This window comes from Megalopta genalis, chromosome 5, assembly GCF_051020955.1.
Source record: "Megalopta genalis isolate 19385.01 chromosome 5, iyMegGena1_principal, whole genome shotgun sequence".
Taxonomy (NCBI): domain Eukaryota; kingdom Metazoa; phylum Arthropoda; class Insecta; order Hymenoptera; family Halictidae; genus Megalopta; species Megalopta genalis.
Window position 1 is genome coordinate 255,902 of NC_135017.1, and position 21,415 is coordinate 277,316.

General features: G+C 32.4%; 3 protein-coding genes across 10 annotated transcripts in view; 1 reads left to right on the top strand and 2 right to left on the bottom strand.

Annotated features, from left to right (window-relative positions):
- Positions 1-21,415, bottom strand: part of LOC117227705 (arrestin domain-containing protein 17) — a 42,525-nt gene that overhangs the window by 6,164 nt on the left and 14,946 nt on the right. For all 7 annotated transcript variants that reach the window (XM_076522399.1, XM_076522397.1, XM_076522393.1 and 4 more), the window contains 2 exons: positions 14,560-14,715; positions 12,110-12,321 (listed from right to left, as the gene is read on the bottom strand). In XM_076522399.1, the coding sequence (XP_076378514.1) occupies positions 12,110-12,321; positions 14,560-14,656 (309 nt within the window). In that variant the 5' untranslated portion in view covers positions 14,657-14,715. The remainder of the gene's footprint in view (positions 1-12,109; positions 12,322-14,559; positions 14,716-21,415) is intronic.
- LOC117227703 (zinc finger BED domain-containing protein 5-like) lies at positions 423-18,408 on the top strand. Of its 2 annotated transcripts, none has more exons than XR_013033543.1 (2): positions 423-636; positions 18,272-18,408. XR_013033543.1 is itself a non-coding variant. In XM_033483180.2 (2 exons), exons 1-2 carry the CDS (start codon positions 627-629, stop codon positions 5,149-5,151), a joined length of 2,070 nt encoding a protein of 689 aa, XP_033339071.2. In that variant the 5' UTR covers positions 423-626; the 3' UTR covers positions 5,152-6,500. The 2 variants fall into 2 exon arrangements, 1 of the variants encoding a protein (XP_033339071.2); XM_033483180.2 differs by lacking the exon at positions 18,272-18,408 and adding an exon at positions 3,092-6,500.
- Positions 17,581-20,680, bottom strand: LOC117227702 (uncharacterized). Its single transcript, XM_033483178.2, has 2 exons — positions 20,087-20,680; positions 17,581-19,927 (listed from the first exon to the last, which is right to left on the bottom strand). Exons 1-2 carry the CDS (start codon positions 20,094-20,096, stop codon positions 17,844-17,846), a joined length of 2,094 nt encoding a protein of 697 aa, XP_033339069.2. The 5' UTR covers positions 20,097-20,680; the 3' UTR covers positions 17,581-17,843.

A 21,415-nucleotide genomic window follows, 5' to 3' on the forward strand; every position in this document is an offset into this window, starting at 1 on the left:
GTTACCCGACACCTAGTAATTCTTAATAAAAAAAAAAACGTTTCGAATAAAAATTAGTCTGGTACACAGTTTCTAAAGAATTACGATACTAAATGTTGATAAAAGATTTCTTTATTCAACAAAAAAGCAAAATCGTTGCAATCTTTTTAACGCAACTGTGTATTATTTATGTACAAATCGATTTATCTTTATATTCCCTATAAAAAATTATTAACGTACTTAGGTCGAAAATTAATTAGTTTAAAAGTTACGATTATTGTCCTAAACTTCACTTCGCTTCACAGTGCGACGCGTCATGATGCCACAAGCGACGCTATGTGGCCATGGTTGTCATCAAAGAATTCAAATCGACCGACCGCTCGCCCTACCTCTCCCGTAGATGCCGACGAACTGTGCTCCACTACTCTTTCGGGATACAGAGTGTGCGGTCGGTCGGTGGATTTGAATACTTTCGTGGCAATCCTGCATGTGGCGGCGGCGTGGCGGTATCATTCATTTGGTTTCTGAGCTTGAACCGTTTGAAAAACGGTTCAGAGTGTGTTTCTCTTACGATAAACTGTATATATTAAATTGTTGTTTAACCCGTGAATTTTGAAGTTTCACCATATTCAAGTTTAAATTCCGATATGGATGCAGGTAAATATATTTAATACTTTTCCTATTTCTTGTGTTATCATTATTTTCAATCTGTCGATTAGACTGTACTTGGAAGAGGAAGGATCACAAATATAAAATATTAACTTCGAATATTTAGTCATTTTCAAAATATTCACAAAACTTTGAATGTTATGCACTCAAAGCAGTCGTTAACACATTCAATGACGCAGTTTAGCAGTCGATAAAGTAGAAGCGCCACTGATTTTAATATCTATAGGATGTCATTTTTAAATTTGCTAGTAAGTGCAATCGATCTGGGTTAATTTATTTTTCGAGTGTGCGAAGCGATCGACTCACTCTAACAATTCTCACGTTCAACAACATTAAATATCTCTAAAATGCCTGAAATCAAGTTCTTTATTTTGTATAAAGAAGATATCTTTTTTAGAGGTTCAACCGTTATAAAGGGTGTCCATTTCTGAGTGTTACTTTTAAATCTCGCGCCGTTTAAATTTTCCGTATTAGATTGCCATGTATTATTTGACATTTGACAAGTAGAAACATTGCGACAAAGAAAAATGGGGAGATATTCGATTCAACAACACCTGTCTATTAATCAAAACTATTACAAATTTGGTGAAAGTTATGCAGGAGATGGAAGAAAATATCGTACAGAATATGGAATAGAAAACTGTCTATCAAACATGCAAATCGGAAGAATAATTCAAAAATTTGAAGAATGTGGTTTATTTGCAGATAAAGTTAGTAAACAACATTATCGTAGTGTTCGCTCTGAAGAACAAGAACTTCACCAAACTTGTAATCATTTTTAATAATAAACAGGCATTGAATCGAATATCTGTCCATTTTTGTTGTTGCAATGTTTTTACTTGTCAAATATTAAATAATATATGTCAATCTAGTATAAAATATTTTTACATTTAAAATTAAATAATTTTAAATTTTAATTGAAATAAATTTTTTATTTTTTAATCTAAAAGCAACACTCAGTGGTCGTTAGAAAAGTGGCAGACCTCTGCTACACTACAATAGATGCCATAGAAGTGTTTAGAAGTGGAGGGGGCAGCTTCCCCACACAAGTTCTTTTTTACTTCCACTCCCCTCTCTACTGCTTCCCCATCGCTTCTGAGCACTTCTACGCAGAAATTGAAAACGTTCTGAAAATAATCGTTTCAAACTGTTATGTATATCGATTTTGACTTATATTGGTTTCGGTTTTGCTTCTTCAAAACTGATTTCATATCGATTCTATTACTGCTATCTTTCGGTTTTGGGTTTCAGTCATGCATTTCGGTTACAGCTCTATTTCTCGTAATAAATATTAGGTAAACCGTAAAGTAATCAAAATCTTCTTTTGTTTTTGAATTGATTTATTAAAGAAATCCTACATTTTAATCAACAGAATAATTTCAATCATTTTTTAACACCTTTTGCCAGCATATTATTATTATTATTATTATTATTATTATTATTATTTTGTAGAGGTATTAAAAGTATGGATTCTATATTTATATCGAAAATGCATGTGATATGATCACATCTTTGCAATACACTTTGTATTACTGACTATGTAGCTGCAGCTAGGGATGTTGGCTATTTTTGTTGAGATTGGAAACCGAAAATCGAAAAGTGTAACGGTTATGGAATCAATATAATATTCTGAAGCATCGAAATCGAAAACAATATTTCTTATAACAGTTATGGGACTTTCTCGCTTCTTTGTAATTGTTTCAAGAACAGAAACTGATACCATAACTGTTTTCAACCCCTGCTTCTATGGCATCCCTAAATACACGCCGCTATAACCGCGTAGGTATACCTAGGTATACCATTATACGTATACCATGGTAGTAATAGCTTAGGTATTTCATTAATTTTGAAAACGACTAAATGCCTGAAGCTAATATTTTATATTTGGGTTTTTCGCACCGGGGACAGGTCCCTTTCGGAAATTCATTATATCCGTTCATTATTAGGACATGGCTTGGAATTAACTGCACATACAGAGACAGAGCATTTTGCTAGACTGCTCTCAAATGTACTACGGGAAAGATCTCACAAATGGAATTGGATGACACCACTCGACAGCACAGTTAATTGCTAGCCCTGTATCAGGATGTTGAATTTATCTATTTGTTTATTTTATCGTATGGCATGTAATATACAGGATGCCTATCAATAAGTACCAATTAAAATAATTGGTAAACGGGTTACTTCACGAAAAGAGCGTCAAATGTATTTCTTATGTTTAAAAGAATTAAAATAACCTTTAAATGACCTTCTAACGTTAACGCATTCTACGTAAAAAAACAAACATAAGAAATACATTTGACTCTCTTTCATAACATCACCAATTATATGTTATTTCAAACGGTACGTATTGATGGATACCTTGTAATCTGTAATTATTAAATATTAAAATGTTGTGTGTGAGAATAAAATTATAAAATAATAATGAATTTTATATTAACAGGCAGTAGCAGCATTGACTTAACTCCACTTCGTACAAAGAGAATGTATCGCCAGAAATTTAGAGACGAATGGCTGCAAAAGGCTGAATTTGTCTTATGGCTGGAAAAATGCGAGGACGTGTATAAAGCCAGATGTAAGCTCTGCGACAAGACTTTAAGAGTAGGCTTAACACATCTAAAAAAACATAGAGCAGGGGGTGCTCATCAGATAAACGAAGAAGCTCTAAGGATCTTCGCAACAGAGGAAATGGGCAAAGCTGCATCACCCTCAGACAACAATACTGTCCGAGTGAAAAAGGCAGAACTAAGGTTTTGTATGGACATCGTGGAGCACAACCGTAGCTTCAATTTTTACAATCATTTTGTGGGAATGTTAAAAGGGGCAATATCAGACTCACTAATATTAAAAAGCCTTTCACTTAAAAGATGCAAAGCAAATGCACTTGTTCAAAATGTCATTAACAAGGAAGTTGCTTCAATTAATATTGAAATATTAAAAAATAAGTACTTCTCTATTATTGTAGACGAGAGTACGGATATATCTGACACAAAAAATTTATGTATTTTAGTACGATATGTCAATAATGGTGCAATTAGAATAGATTTGTTAGAGTACTTAAGAATTAAGGACGGTACCACGGAGAATTTATTTAAATGCCTACAGTATGTGCTAGAAAAGAATAGCTTAAATATAAATAATGTAGTTGGCATTTGTATGGATAACACAAGTGTCATAATTAAGCACGAATCCCTTGTATCGAGAGTATTAGCAATTAACAAAGAAGTGGCTGTGTTTCCGTGCACATGTCACTCAGTGCATTTAATTGCATACGATGCTACAGAACACATTCCTAAATATATAATAGATTTTCTACACAAAATATATTACTATTTCGCACAATCTCTAATGGGACAAACTCTGCTGGAAGAGCCACAACAAGTTTTGAATGTTACTAAAAGAAAAATAATCGAGCCATGTCCAACTCGGTGGTTACATTTATCACAGTCTACCACTGTTATTTTGGAGCAATGGGACACGTTATTTCGACTTTTCGCAGAGACTACTATTTGTGGATTAGAAAACGGTCGTGAAATTTTTATTCCATTAAAGTCTACATTTACAAAAGTATATTTACAATTTTTGGATTATATATTAAAGAAATTTGCGAAATTTAATCTTTTATTTCAAGGATCCAATATTTTAATACACTGCATCTTACCCGAGAGTTATAGATTCCTAAGGTTCTTAGGTGACACATTCATCAAGCCAAATTGTATGCGAACGGACAATATATTATTTATCGATATAGACGATGAGGACAATTTACTCCCTTTACAAGCGATAGATATTTCTGAAAAAGCAAAAGCAACAATCAGTGAAATTGAAAACAAAAAGGAAGCAACCTCTGAAGAAATTGTTCAATTTTATAGTAATGTACAAACATTTTATAAAACTGCATACAAAGGCGCAATAACAAGGTTACCATTCAACGAACAATTTTTAAATGATTTACAATTTCTGGATCCTAAGATTGCATTATACATTGAACATCACAATAGCCAAATACATAGTATCGTAGGAAAATTTGAATCTAAATTCGATAAAGATACAATCGACATAGAATGGCGTGAATTACCTTCACATTTCTCACCGTCAGAGAAGGATAATTTAATAAAAATGAAAATTCCAGAATTTTGGCATACACTTGGCAATATCAAAGATTTCACTGATGAATATAAATTCCACAACCTTGCAAACTTAGCTGAACTTTGTTTAGCACTACCACATTCAAATGCAGATGTAGAAAAATGTCTTTCTTTTATAACAAACGTTAAAACGAAAGACAGAAATAGACTGAAAAGCCAGGCAGTAAGTGCACTGGCACGAATACAGTTACATTTAAAAGCACAAAATGAAAATTGCATTACGTGGGAAGTGTCGCAAAGAGCGATAAATTTGTTTAACTCTGACATATATAAAACAGAGAAAATACCAGAACAACTGGTTAATATAATTTTACCCAATGCAGAGGATACAGAAACAAGCAAATGTTTGATATAAGACAAAAATGTTAATGATAATATATTTTTAAAACATGTAATTTATTAGATCTACTTTGCAAGTTTAATTTGTAAAGAACAAAATAATTAAAAATTCGAAGATGGGCCACTTTGAAGCCATATAGCTGTGTTCAAAATGAACAAATAGTAAAAAAGATCATAATAAATAATAAGCCACATGACTAATTGACTACTAGTGAATAAATTATACATTATAGGGATATTTTTTAAAACACACTTTTCTCCGCTTTTTGTATGGAAACCGACCAATGATCGGTGCCATGCTAGTGGCCGCCGGCCACTGTACAAAGTTCTATCACTGCACCAAATCTCATAAAAAAGTGAACATCAACCCTGGGGACCTCCCCTTGTTAGTCCTTCCAATATATAAAAATCTCACTCCTTTTACTTCCCTACCCGATAGCCCACAACGATATCAATAGGCCCTCACAACGCGACCGTAGTTACATTTGTAATTCTCCTCTGCGCTAAATGATTAATATTGTTGCTTTCATACATAACAATTAAAATGAAATTATTTGGTAGAAGAGCTCTTTAGAGCATCGATCTACAATCGATATGACCTTCACAATTTTGTCAAGGTCATTCTGATTAGAAGTACATAATTTCAAATAATATTTGTAACGGTTGATATATTTATGAAACACTGTTCAAATAGCATTTGTATTCTTTCAGATACTTATTACAATATACTAATGGTATTGTCATTAATATTTATTTGCCAGAGCCATAAAAGCTATTAAAATTTTAAAGGGTTGATATATAACAGATTATATTAAAATTTTTATTTTATTAGGTTGCTGCGTATTCATTCAAAAATACAAATTTTTATATTTGGTAACATATCATACAACATTTCAAAGCTTACAATTTTTTCTTTAAAGTTCGATTTACATTTTTCTATTTCAGGAGATGTTTCCTTACTTTTCTTTTATAATACGTCAGATGAATGTGTTGCATATAAAGAAATTATATTTTAATGATTAATTAAAAATAATAAATATTTATATTATATAATTAAATCAGAAGTTCTTGACAACATTCCAATGACGACACGAAACATGAAAGTTATACTGAGGGCTAGAGAATCATTCATAAATTGTTTACAAAAAAGTCTTGTTGTCAATGCACGTTGTTTTTAGTATTTATTGTAATTGAAATATGTCCTTCATTCATCTTTCTCAATTACTACACCGATTATTCAGTTTGTAATAGTTGATCTATGAATTTTTTAAATAATATTCTCCGTGATCGTTGTACATTCTATGATTGTTACTCAAGACACAAAAACAACATTAAAAATATTAAATTAAAAAAATTATAAATCGATTGGTGTTAAATGTATTTTGTTAAACCTTATTAATTATTATTAATCTTTTCGCGTTGAAGGTCGTTTTAACTATTAACTATTAAAAATATGTACAGTGCTCCTATGTAAAATAACTAGGATGATCTCAAAATTTCAATGAACATAATCTTGAAAACAATTTTTTGAAATTTTCTCGAGTCAACTATTTTCATTTGAAACTTTTTACACTTTTTTAAAATATCATTTATTTAATGTTTACATGAACTTTCTACGAACTTAATAGAGACTATTGAAAAACTAGATGATCAAATGATCTTGTTTTTTTGTCGTATGCAGACTATACAGTGTAAAGTGAGTCGCAAAAGTAATCAGATCCACTTAAATTATACTTACATTATATTTTTTCAGAGGAACTGTTATAGTTAGACTACGGATCTTTACACATTTGAGCTGTATGCAAACTTTAATTTTATTTCCATCATAAAGAATCTTTTAGTCAATGAAGAAAATTACTGTACGGTCCCGAAAGGACACATGCTGCTGCCCCCACAAACGACCAGCGGCCAAGGGTCCGCATCCCTTGCGCCGCACGTGCGACCACTCGAAATGCTCTCGACCTCGGGTTTCGAGAAAGCGGTCGCCCCCTTGAGCCTTCGGGACCGTCGCCAGGCCAAGGGCCATAAAGCCTTCGGGACCGTCGCCAGGCCAAGGGCCATAAGCCTTCGGGACCGTCGCCAGGCCAAGGGCCATAAAGCCTTCGGGACCGTCGCCAGGCCAAGGGCCATAAAGCCATATCGGGCCGTTCGGGCCCACGTCGTCATGCTGTTTCGGGGTAACATCTCGCTCCGGAATTCTCAGCCGTTTTCGGCACGTTTTGGGGGTTTCCCACCATTGACTTGAGGGTGGGCTCGCGTCCTCCGCCGAAGAGGGGATCGGACGAGAAAATTCTCCTCCCTCAAGTCAATCGGCGAATGGGGATGACGTTTCCCCCAAACGGGGCCTTATCGAGACATTCCGCGAGGCGATAAAGGGACGATACTCCGACGCAGCATGACGAGACGGTAGAAAACCACGAGACGGTAGAAAACGACGAGACGGTAGAAAACCACCAGACGGTACAGACAACTGAGACGCAGAGACGCAGAGACGATAGAGACGATAGAGACGATAGAGACACGAGAGGGACACTAATTTAAGACACGATTCACAACCATTCGATTTGTTAAACCGACCAACACTGCCAACCACGGATCCTTGAAACAGTCGCCCAAGGTTAAATCGGCCGGCGACAAGTGCAGGATAAACATTCAACAATAAATTTGTTATTGTTGAATCGAAGAAGATTTTAATATCCTCGGCACGACATACAACAATTACCCATTGTAAAATTAAAATTGAAAATGCAAATGTGATTCCAATTTTATAGATTTGGTTTCTCAGAACTCAAAACCCATTTTGGTAAAATCATTTTATTAAACATTTTACTAAAATGTTTAACGTAATATTGATCTCCTATGAAACATAATGAAGTAAACAATTAGTTTTGTACTTATTTATACGTGTTTAATATAAATAATATTATGCTTAGTTTGTATTATTGGATTAAATGATAGATTATTATCTATTTTTATTAAGTTACTGCATTCAGACTATGGATTTGAAAATGTTTGGTAAAATATATTATTTTAAGATATTAGCTAAAGTGATTATACCTTTTGTTTTAATAAAGTAATCCTCTAATTATTAGATTTTTGCCTTGACTTACATTAAACAATTGTAATTAAAGCAACGAAGCCCTGGAGGAACATTTTGGAAAAAAGAACACATTAAAATTGATTTTTACTATAAATACTACAAATTGTTTAAAACTCAGAAGACAAATTGTTTCCAAACACAATACATTATTTTAAAAATGTAGATATTCTTTATCACACTTTAAAAAATGATTTTGCTGATCAATTAAATAAGTGTAGGTAATTGACTAAAATATTACTAAAATAAGTATTTTAGAAATGTTTGCAGTCTTATTAAATACAATCGAAATTGAATAATTTAGTTAAAAGGAAATAATTCATAAGAAAATAATAAATTAAAACAATTCAAATATGTAGTTAAACTATACTTTAAATAGTTAAAAGATTTTGTAAATGTTAATATAAATCTACGAAATATAAATTAGTAATATATTGTATGAATTGGAGTTCGTGACGCACTGAATTGTCAATAACAAATTTATATTAATTAAAAGATCAATTATTTTATCAATATATCTGTCTATACATATATCAATAAGAATTGGAAAAGTATTCTTACACAAAATAAAAATTTGTTGCATTAAATGCATTTCTTCTCTTAGCACAATGTGTACAGGCTATTTTTAATAACTTATATGTTTATTACCTATTATTTTATGCAAATAATTAATATTAAAAAACTGAAAATAATCTGAAAGTAAATTCTCCTTAATTGACGCTCCGATTGTACACAAAAATGGACAATTTTTTATAGTTGCCGATATAAAAACGAGACGCAATAATCAAATAATCGTATCTTCTCTTCCCAAATTGTCCATTTTTATGCACAATCTAGGCGTCAATTAGGGACAATTTACTGTATTCTCAAATTCGTTTCATGATTTATCATTTCGTATTTCATCTTCTCATTTTAATCATAAACGCATTATACAGCCTATTCTGTTACGTTTAGTTCTTCTACAATCGCAAATATTTTTGTTAACACTAGATTCACGGAGCCCATCAAAATGACAGGTTACTAATTTTTTAATTTACGATTATTCATATCGTAAAGATATATTTATGTGTTATTTATTCAATTTATATGTTACTTACGGCAAATGTTACAATAACACTGTATAAAAAAAGAGGATAAATGTCTTATTGTTACTTTTATAAACTAATATAAAACAGCTTTTTTTTGTGTCCCGTAAATCTAGTGTTAAGAAATCTAGTGTCACACTGTATGGCTTCGAAAATTAATGTTGATCAATATTGTCGTCGCTTCGCCAAACGTGATTACGACGACTCCGTGTCACATCAAACAGTGTCAGTGAAAACTCTGTCGTTAAGTCGATAAGAAATAATTTATTTATTAATTTAATAATTTCATGTCAATATATATGAATTCAAAATTGTTTAAAATAAATTAAATTATAAGTATCAGTTTAAATATTAAAATAATTTAGTTTATTTACATGTAAATCCCCATAAATTTGTTTCTTGTTTTATGTAGTATCTACTCATTTTTATCGTAAACGTGTCACTGTTCTTCATTAATAACTCGTAAACCCCTCGGAAACCCCTCATTTCACGATTTTGAGTAACTTTTGATAGACCCTGTATATAGAAGAACTTTGATTTTTCATGTCATCTATTTTTATTGGAACTTGGAAGTATGAAAACTTTTTGCAAAAAGTACTACATACACGTAATAAATTGCATTGTAACTTACAAAAAGTTCCGGAACTTTTTCTAACTCTGATCTCTGTATTTCCATACAGCAGATAATAAACATACCGGGTGTTCAAAATTTTAATGGTCGTATGTTATTGGGTATTAAATACTTCACTGGTTGTTAAATAAACAGAGTTCTTCCAAAGCTTTATTAATACCTTGAGTGCCATGTCAGCTACATGCGACTGACACAATCTTTTTATCAAGCTTAAAAATTAATTCTTATTGCAAGCTATCACGTAATCTAAACTTTCCTGGAATACGTATATAAACTATAACAAGATAGCAAAAAAAATTGCTATAGTAAATCTGGTTTCTCCAAGTTTCATAAATTGACACAAAGTATAAATTGATTCAAGCTCACTGTATGAAACTTATACACATTATTAAAAATGTTATGTAAATCAAATTTCATCTCTTCTAATTACCTTGATGAAATGAAATAAATACAAAAAGTAGTTATTCCGATGGACACCAGATCTACACTAAGAATACCAAAGTATTCTTTTATGGACACCAGTGTAGCAGTTAACATATAACATAATTAAAAGAACAGTAACAGAGTTACGGTTACTGCGATGTAGTATAAAAATAGATCAGCTATATTTCCTCATGAGAATTGTTCGAGTCAACCTCACAAGTATGACACACTGTTACGCAGTAAAGATAGCTCGTATAAACAGAATAAACAAATATTGTTATCTTATTACCATAGCTTTTTTTTAAAGATTTAAAAGACCCATATACTATATCAATATAACGTAATATAATGCTTTCTTCTTCTTTCAACACATACAATACACATACTGATAACATCTGACCACTAAAATTTGGATCATACTGTACATTACAGGATCACGTTGTATATTATGCCATGCTACGTTTGCAATAGAGCCAGCCATAAAAATTCTGACTAGTTTCGAATACTTGTGACAAAAAAACCACAATTTTTGCCATTTCATAAACAGTCATTTGTGATTTTGGATTCTGGCATTCATACTTTATATTTGTTTAACAACTGTAGCTCACACTATAAACGGTTTTTTTTCTGGAAACTAGTTTTCCGTATATGGTTAACCCAAGTGAAGAAAATTATTTTTTAACAGACCTAAGTAAAAAAAAATGTGTAACTTAATGATAGTATAATGAAAACATTTGCAAGTTTCAGACTAATTAATGCAATTAATGTAATGTAATTAAAGGCTCTAGATTACGAAAAAAGAAATATTAATTTTTTGATTTTTTCAATTGCTCGCATCACTGTGCGACGTCGCACAGTGGCACCGATTAGAGATAACGTGACTAACCGTGATTTATCGCTGTGATCACATAATCACGATCACAATCGTACACGGTTGTTCCGATTCAAGTTCATTTACAACTGTGATTGTGATCTTTTGTTTTTACTGAATTTACGACACGTGATTACATCATACGGTTCATTCGATCTTAAAACTTGATGGATAAAATATTTGTAATAAAATGCTTGTAGTGAAAATATATAGTGAAAATCTGCACGCAATAAAATACTTTTAAACTAAAAATGAAAGGTAACAAAAAATTTTGCTCTCTTATTATCCTATACCATTCCAACCTTTTAAGAAGTAAACTTAATTCTTCATCCCGATTTCACAATAATAAATATTAATAGATATTCATTTAAATAATCTATAAAAGTGCAAACAATTTCTTTTATATACTGTACGTGTATATATACATGCTATTTAAATCAGTAGAAAGAAGAAATTTTAAAAGAATGATTTTCCTATAATTAAAAAATATTATAATTATGTTAACAGCCGGAAAGGGGTGATTCCCGAGGTCATTTAACGTAACTTTTTCCTTAGCGAAAATGCAATCCGCGGCTTTGTTTATGAGTTATTAACGAAAAATAGTGACCAATGGAACGCGAGATCAGCTGACTCGTGGCGGCTGAGCCAGTGAGCGGAACTGGACTTCGTGCGCTCGTTGGCTATGCCACCTTGCGCCAGCCGAGCTCGCCTCTCATTGGTCAGGGTTTTTTGTTAACAACTCGTAAATAAAGCCGCGGATTGCATTTTCGTTAAAGAAAAAGTTACTTCGAATGACTGCTGGAAACTCCCCAGTTCCGAATTGCATGACATTTCTGGGACACCTTGTATAACGATGATTGTACATACCGAAGCCCTCTGTTCTTGGTTAAGGTCGAATGGCTGTATCACCGTGAAGGGGCTCTTCACTTCTTGATCAAACTTCCAAGGACGGTCCAAAGTCGCTTTGGCGATGTATCGAACGTATCCGAAATCAGATTCAAAGCTGCTCGGTATGTTCGCGGGTAAGACGCACTGAAACGGGAATTTGTGTTCTCCACTTTGCACTTCGATTTCACTGCCTAAACCAATAACAAAATAGATCGTTAAAACCACATTTTCGTTATCCGACAAATACAGGGTGAGACATTTAAGCGAGAACACCTGGATACATATCTCTGTTAGTGTTAGTCGTATAAACAAATTTTAAACGATAAAGTTATGCTATCTCAAGTGACTATAATTTATTGACGAAAGATATTTTTTTCTCAAGATCACTATTTTTACAATATTTCAAGGTCAATGATTTCTATTTAAATGGAAGCATATATATTTCGTTTACATTCTTATAATGATATTAAAAAATATCTCAAAATAAAATGAGCAATTATGATAAAGATGGCGCATATTGGCTTCAAGATTGTTAAAAAATAACGGTTAGTAATGTAATTTTTTTTGATAACATCGGAGTTTCTTTTATCATTTTATTTTATTACACAGGATGTCCCATAATTACGTTAACACCCGGAAAGGGGTGATTCCTGAGGTCATTTAAAGTAACTTTTCCTTAGTAAAAATGCAATCCACGACTTTGTTTACGAGTTATTAACGAAAAACAGTGACCAATGAGAGGCGAGATCAGCTGACTCGTGGCGGCTGAACCAATGAGCGGAACTGGACTTCGTGCACTCGTTGGTTATGCTGCCTTGGACCAGCTGATCTCGCCTCTCATTGGTCAATATTTTTCGTTAATAACTCGTAGGCAAATTCATGGATTGCATTTTTGCTAAGAGAAAAATTACTTCAAATGACCTCAGGCATCATCCCTTTCCGGGTGTTAACATAGTTATGGGATACCCTGTACAGATTCGCGATTCTTTCGTGGAGTTGTGTCGGTTGGAGATGGTTGTTTCCGTTATTGAATTCAAACTCTCTCTTTCGGTTGGCATCTTGTTATGTCAATAAATAATTTAAATAATAAGACGTAAATGAAACCAAGTTTATTATTGTACGATTTCCACTTTAAAAATTATGATATTTTAAACGTTAATAATATTTTAAAAACTCGGGAAAATGTAAATTATTTTTTGGTACCACTATATGTATTATACACGGGATGGCACATAACTGTCGTCACGACTTTCCAAGTACTTTCGACAATTTGACAGAATAATATTTCGATTAAAAGGTAAACAGTATTTAGTCGGCTATATTGGAATGTCGTTGCGTATCGCCTACAATGGCATTATTGTCCGCGAGCAAAAACAAATCAATATTCTCAGAACCGTTTGAAAGAGAGACAAGAAAGTATACATTGTATCAATGCTCGGACTTATGGGACCAAAGCATAAACAGTCTCAAGTTACGAGGTTACTCGAGTTTTATTTTCGGGGTTCCGAAGTCAATTGCTGCAAAAGATTCATACAGTAAAGAATTTCCAGACATGCCGTAAAATACAGTTTCTTCTTACAAGAATATTAAAGTGTGCATTTAATAAGACAACCATTTCCCATAGGCTACATACTGAAAAATTACAAATTTCAAAAACTATTGTTTTTATACTAAAAGTCATGGACACCTTTACTTTTTTAAACGGCACCCTGTATTTTTGACTTCCTAAGGTTATCCCTGATGAAAATATGGATTCAACGACCTGCTGTACTATGGCCTTCAGATGACCTTTACTTCAGCCATTTAGGATTGAACAACAAAAGCGTTAATATCGAAAGCTTATCGAAAAGTTGTGAGTACAATTCCAGTCATGCAAGCAAATTATGACTAGCTTTAAATGTCAACATAACTTAACATGAGATCGTTGAACCAATAAAAGTTTCGAAATAATTGTTATATTATATCCATTACAATTGTTATATTTAGTCTAGATATAATCTCCATTGGTTTAGAGAACATAATTTTCAAGAAAAATTTATAATAAACAATCTCTGTTGTTCAATCCTAAATTGTTGAAGTCAAGATCATCTGAAGATTATATTACAGCAAGTCGTTGACTTCATTTGTTCATCACCAATAACCTTATGAAGGCAAAAATACAGGGTGCCATTTTTAAAAAGTCAAGGTGACTTTGACTTTTAGTAAAAAAAAATAATAATTTTTGAAATTTGTTATTTTTCAATATGTAGCCGACTAAATGCTGATTAACTTTCATTCGAAACATTTTTTTCTCAAACTGTCGAAAGTGCTTAAGAAATCGTGAAGACTGTTATGTGCCACACCCTGTATAAAACACTATATAACTTTTTGATTATGTTCGCGTATTTCACCTTTCAAAAATATCAAAATAAAATTAGAGAAAATCTTACCCGAAGCTGATCCGACCAGATAATACTTGGTTTCGAAATACTCTTCGTGGGCCGTCACCGTCTGCGTTCCCTCTCTGTACTGTCCTCTCTCGTCCATTTCTTGTTTGTCCGTTGTCCAACAGGTGTCTGCGAAACCTTTCACCTTCACGCTAATACCTGTGGAAATATTATTTATTAAATGGCTTTAGACGAACAAAGAAATTACGAAGATAGAACATATGCAAAGAGTAAAGTAGAACAATTATATCAAATTCAGACAGACTTTTATTTGGGGAAAGTGGTCTCTTTTCGACTAAATCGAACTTCCATTTTTTTGGGTTACCATTTTTTGTTACCATTGGGATTATATAACTCTGTTTTACTTGTTAGTATTAAGCGCATCCACATTTTTCTAAAAATAGTTTGTTTACGTAAGGAGACTTGTTGACAATACAAACGCTAATGCATCATTCATAACTATGGTTCGATCGCTATGAATCTCGTGTTTGACATTAACGATTTCATGTATGTTCGTTTTTATGTATGTGCGTGACAAAGTCTTATAATAAAATTTATATTATTATTATAATTACGCCTCTTAATAAAAACCCGATAGGAAAGTATGCACCAAAGAGAAGACTCGACATAAAACTATACAGTGGTGCACGGTTAAATTTACATGAAATTCGTACTGTTAAATTTACACGACCTTTCCACGACCCCCTCATCCACCATCAGAGTGGCTACGAAAAAGCTAGGTTCTCCCACCGCACCTTATGCCCCGAAATTCTCTACGAATTGCATCCCTTCCATCCCTCCAGTGATGTTGTAGAGGAGCACCATATACAGTAATGTCTCCCTAAATGACGTGGTGCTATGGCGCAACACGTGAGTTGCGGCACACAACGTGGTTCCTTTGACTCGAATTCTTGGAAGACATCTCATAATACAATGACACAACTATTTTCAATTTTAATATTTACAAACTGATATTTTTTTAACATAATGCTGATAGTTTTCTGATTAAAATGAGACTAAACATGATGTAGTTTGGACAGATATTTCTAATTACAATAAAATCAAACACTTTTAATTGATTTAATTTCGATTACATTTATTTCTTTAATACTTAATATGTAATTCATCTTATTCTATTATCACTGTGATTATATAAGTCATATATATATTGTCATATATATTAATAATGACTGTATATTAAAAAGCTGCATTAATACTATACATAATTCTGCATATATGTACTAAGTAGATAAGTGAAAAGTTATATTCTATATTAAACTTTTGTGGCGTATCATCTTTAGAATCATGTAGTATCGTGGTCTACGGTTTTCTAATGGTTTTTTAATGGTTTTCTTCTATTTCCTAATAACAAATAACGTAAAAAAAAAATTAATTTGTAAATAATTTATATTCAAATTGGTTGTAAATTTTCACCATTGCATGTATATGTATTTACTTATTTAATTTTTGTTGTCCAAGAAAAATATTTTTATTCTCTGCATCATGCATTGTATGCAAGCTGGTGCTTTTTCATTGTAAAATATCAGTCTCTCAAATGTTACACGTAATTCATTGTTTCCAATTTCGTTATTGCTAGATTCATAAATTTATTGTGGCTCTTCTTGAAATTCTGCCGTTTCTTCTTTTATTTCTATATCTTCATCCTCTCTTTCTGCTTCCTCACAATTGAATAAAAATTGTCCAACATATGCCGGGGTGCATTGTTCTCCTGTGATCTCACTTATCATACCTTGCCTACCAGGTTCAACCTCTCCTGTTTTCGACTGAATGGAACTGTACTAGCAGGATTAATATCTCTGCGTAATATTTGACCAGGATTCGGATAAAATGTCAATGCAGTTTTTTTATTGTGCAGTCGGCATAAAATTCATTTATTCCTCCCTTATACGTTGAAACACGTTGCAGCAGTTTCTGGCGAAAAACTTTTTTTGTTTTCTTTACGATTCCTTGATGCATGGGTTGAAGAATAGATGCTATATTCGGTGATAAATATACATATAATTTTAAAATCTTCATCTTCTTGTAGCATAACTTTATGGGCTTCACAGTTATCTAACAATAAGATTACTTTCCCTGATCTTTGTTTTTCCTCCTGATATTGTTTTACAGATGGTTTGAAATGATTTTCAAACTAATTTAAAGATAATGTTTTGTCCATCCATGCATTTGCCTGTGATTTAATACATGTACATACATGTGCTCTGCCTCGTTTAATTTTCACAAACGTTTTCAAAATTAGTGTCAAAGATGTAAACGCATAAAAAATGCATCTACTTGTAGAATACCCAAAAATGGCTTCCAAGAAACAAATCTTTTATACTTGGTGCGTTTTTGTGAAGCGAATAGATCGATTTTCGGAATACCAAAAGGTCACAAAATTATTTTCAAAGAATGACAATTTAACTCCCTTCACTGTCATGTTTTATTCTTGACAGCAGATCCGCTTGCTCATTGTCTGATGACGCAATATAAAATGCAATCGTACAAATTTTTCTTTCTTTTGTCCATTACCAAATATTTTTTCCTAACTTATTGTAAGCTGAACGTTGTACACCACCCTTTTAAAAGAATTTGACACTCGTGTAAATTATCTGCTAATAACTCTAACGCTAATTTAATTCTTCATAATTACTGTGATACTATCCTTATTTGTCATCCCAAACAACCATACACTTTCTCAAAACCATTTGTAGTCCCCCAACCTGTATTCAATGCGTCTGTATAAATTTTTGCATAATTGAAATTATTGGTGTGTAATGCTATGATATTTTCTTCTCTTAACAATTTTTATATATCAAAATTTATATATATATAAAAATTGTTAAGAGAAGAAAATATCATAGCATTGCACACCAATAATTTCAATTATGCAAAAATTTATATATATAATATTAAATATATATATAAATAAATATATAAAATTAACATATTTTTGGATATTTGTGAGACAATACAAAATAATTCTTCCAAGCAACTGGTTTTAATAGTTTTGGGCTTGAAAAGTACAAATATAATTCATTTATTTGAAATAAATTTTGATAATTATTGCTTACAATAATGCTTATGTAAGCCGTATAGATACAAAAGTTATTTACAAAGTAACTAATATAAACATATATACATTAAAATATGTATAATACATATACAACATATATGTATACAAAGATATATATATATAATTATACATTAATAAAACAAAGATTATATATACAGAGATAATGTACACGTTATTGTTATTATTATTACTATTATTATTATTATTATGCTTACAAACTACAAATATCTACTACATCGCTGTAGTCACTATCGCTACTTTCAGTCTCGTCTGGTAATAAAACACCATTTACTTCTTGTGGGATATGTTCTTTGGCATACATCTTATAATTAAATAATGCTAACATGTCAGGAGGCAGTTCATAATTTGCACAATTTACACCACTACTCATTAAATGCAATTTGATCCTCGTGAGTGCACTGATCATCTGAGTTTCTAACTTATTTCTATTTCTTTTTCTTATGTGTCTAAGTGAAGAAAAAAATCTTTCAACATCAGCGCTTGAATGTGGTAGCGACATGCACAGTTCTGCTAATTTAACAATATTATGGAACTCGTATTGCCCACCGTGATCTTTTATTGTTCTTAAGCTGTGCCAAAATGTCGGAATTTGTAATTGACATAATTCTGTTTTTTTAGCAGGTTCAAAATAAGAGCCTAATCTACGCCATTCATCAAATATGTCATCGGAATTAAATTTCGAAGGAAATTTATCTAAAATGCGGTACATTTGATCCCTGTGACTCGAAAGATTTAATGCTACATTTGGATCTAAAAAATCTAATGCCTGTAAAAGTTTTTCCTTAAAAGGTAATTTTTCTACCATACCTTTATAGGCTTCTTTATAAAATTGTTTAATATTAATATAAAATTCTTCTATTTCACTTTGTTCAAGTCTGTTCGAATTTTTTATATCATTTACAATGGTCAAAGTTCGATCATCAAGAATAATTTCATTTGTTGCAAGTAGATTACCCTCATCATAAATATTAATTGTATGTAATTCCGCCGTACTTATAATATGCGGTTTTATAAAAGAATCACCCATAAATCTTAACAACCTATTGCTTGATGGCAATAGATCATGAAGTAGCATTTTATTTGATTGAAAAATGAGATTAAATTTTGCCATTTCGCCTAACACTGATCTTAAAAACTGTAAATACGCTTTAATAAGTGGACGATTTTCGAAAATGTTATATATATCTACTACAATTGCACTGGAATCACTATGTGTATTTGCTTCTGCAAATACTGAAAATAAGCCAGTCCACTGTTGGAGAATGACCTTAATGCACTCTGACAGTGCTAACCACCTAGTAGGGCATGGCTCTATTATTTTATGTTGCATAATATTCATTAACTGTTGGGTTTTTCTTGACATAGTTCGCCTAAGTAGACTTCTTGAGAAATATGTATACATTTTATTTAAAAATGTCTCAATATATGGTGGCAGATGGTTACAAGCATGATGCGCAACCAGATGTATTGAATGACACACAGATGGAAAGACTGCTATTTCCTTATTAATATTCAATAAACGAGAAACTAAGGAATTATGTTTGCCTACCATCATATTAGCATTATCAATGGATATACCAACTATGTTGCTTATAGGTAGCGCATGTTTCTCTAAAACGAGCTGCAAACATTTGAATAAATGTTCTGCCGCACGTTCCTTGACCCTAATACAATCAATCAAAGATGTATAAATTTTATCTGCTTCAACGAATCTAGCTAAAAACACTAAATTTTTTGTGTCAGCATTATCAATGCTTTCTTCCAGCATTATGGAAAAAAAGTTGCTCCGTAGCTTTTTAGCAGTGTCTGACTGTATGTACGAATTGATAACATTTGTAATTAATGCAGACATTTTACTTTTCTTGAGGGTTACACTTTTTGCAATCTCACTGTCGGGCAATACCTTTTGTAGCATTGTAACAAAGTGTCCATACGAAGAAAAGCTGCGGTCATGTTCAACGACGTCCAAACAAAATCGTAATTCTGCTTTCTTTACATTTAATGAATCATTGAACAGACCTGCTCTTGACATACCCTCTCCTGCTACCTCTTGCAAGATCTGCACATTCTGCTGATGAATGGAACTATCTTTGTGCCTATGCAAGTTGGTCTTGTTGGCAATAATAATTTTTTCACAAATCTTGCACCTGGCTTTCTCCAGATTGTCACACTTTTCAAGCCACGACACAAATTCTGGATTATGCAGCCAAATGTCATAAAATTTGCTCTTCTTACAGACCTTCTTTGCAGGAGGGGCACTCATGTTGTCGCTGCCTATCAATATAAAATTAATTAATAGTTCATAAATTTATTATGTATTTAATTCGGAAAACTAATTTAAAACATACACAACTTATTACAATAACTTCTACTCTTAAAAAATTATAAATGTTTTCATTCTGTTTAAATAAATGTATTAAAAACTTGGCTTACCTGAGTCCATTCTTATAAAATGATTTACTTACAACAAATATATATTTAAAATACAATAAAGCTCGCAATATTCAACAAATCACAACATCGGTGTGTCAACGCCACTTAACGTCGATGTTTTCACTGATTTTTACACAATAACCCGTAACGTCCATGACCATGACTGACCATGGCGTCGGGGTGGCCGGTGGCGTTCGCGTTCGCATCGACACGCATCTCCTTCACCTCACTACATACTACCGTACTAGCTTACCGAAGGAATGGAAGGGATTCAGTTCTTAGAGGATTTCGGGGAGCATGGGGTGCGGTGGGAGAACCTCGCTTTTTCGTGGTTACCATCACCACTCTGCCTCGAACTCAGCGAGGCCTTATCTTAGTGAAAAAGGAAAAAGAATGACTATAGTGAAAAGCCATTCAGCCGCGACTGAATGAAGTAAATTTTCGTCTTACTTTTATAATTGTAGCATCAATGAATAGCTGAGATTCTTCCGATTAAAATGAGTCCAAACACGATATAAATCTTAGTACGTTTGTCAATAAGTGTATTATTATACAGGGTGAGTCACATAACCTACACATCTTAAACAACTTCAAATTAATTGATCTTGCAAACTGAGAAACCTCTCTATGTATATACAAGAAGAAGTACTCACTTCTGAAACCATGTATTTAATCATTTTTTGTAAAAAGCATAATTTCAAAGTTATTTGAGACGTGCATGTTACGCGAGTCACCTTGTAGATTCCTTGGACTCATTTTAATCAGCAGAATTACAGCTATCCATTTGTGTTACTATTATAGAGAAATGCGACAGTTATTGAAAATCAGATTTTCTTCATCGCACGTTCATTCATTGCTAATCATGGTGTCCCTCCTCGACCGTTGATGCTCGACGTACTACACCTGTCTCACTTCGCTTCGTTATATCTATTCCTTTACATTGTCGAGTCGTGCTCGAATCAGTTCTTTGAAAGAAAAGCTGCCCATCCGTTCTTTACATGGACTCGGGTCAGCTTCATAAATGAAGTAGATATCAATAAATTTCTAAATTAACTAAATAGGGATACGTTTCGAATTTGAGTAAATAGGAATAAGTTTTTAAATTGGGTATAGAGGAACAAGTTTCTAAATTGACTAAATAGAAATACATTTCCAAGTTGAGTAAATATGAATAAGTTTTTAAATTCAGTAAATACGAATAAATTTCGAAATTGAGTAACTGGGAATAAGTTTATAAATTGAATAAATTTTACGAAGTAAATAACACTTATTAATTACAGAATAAGTATCGCACATTTAAATATAAATGTTGTACGTACATTAACAATA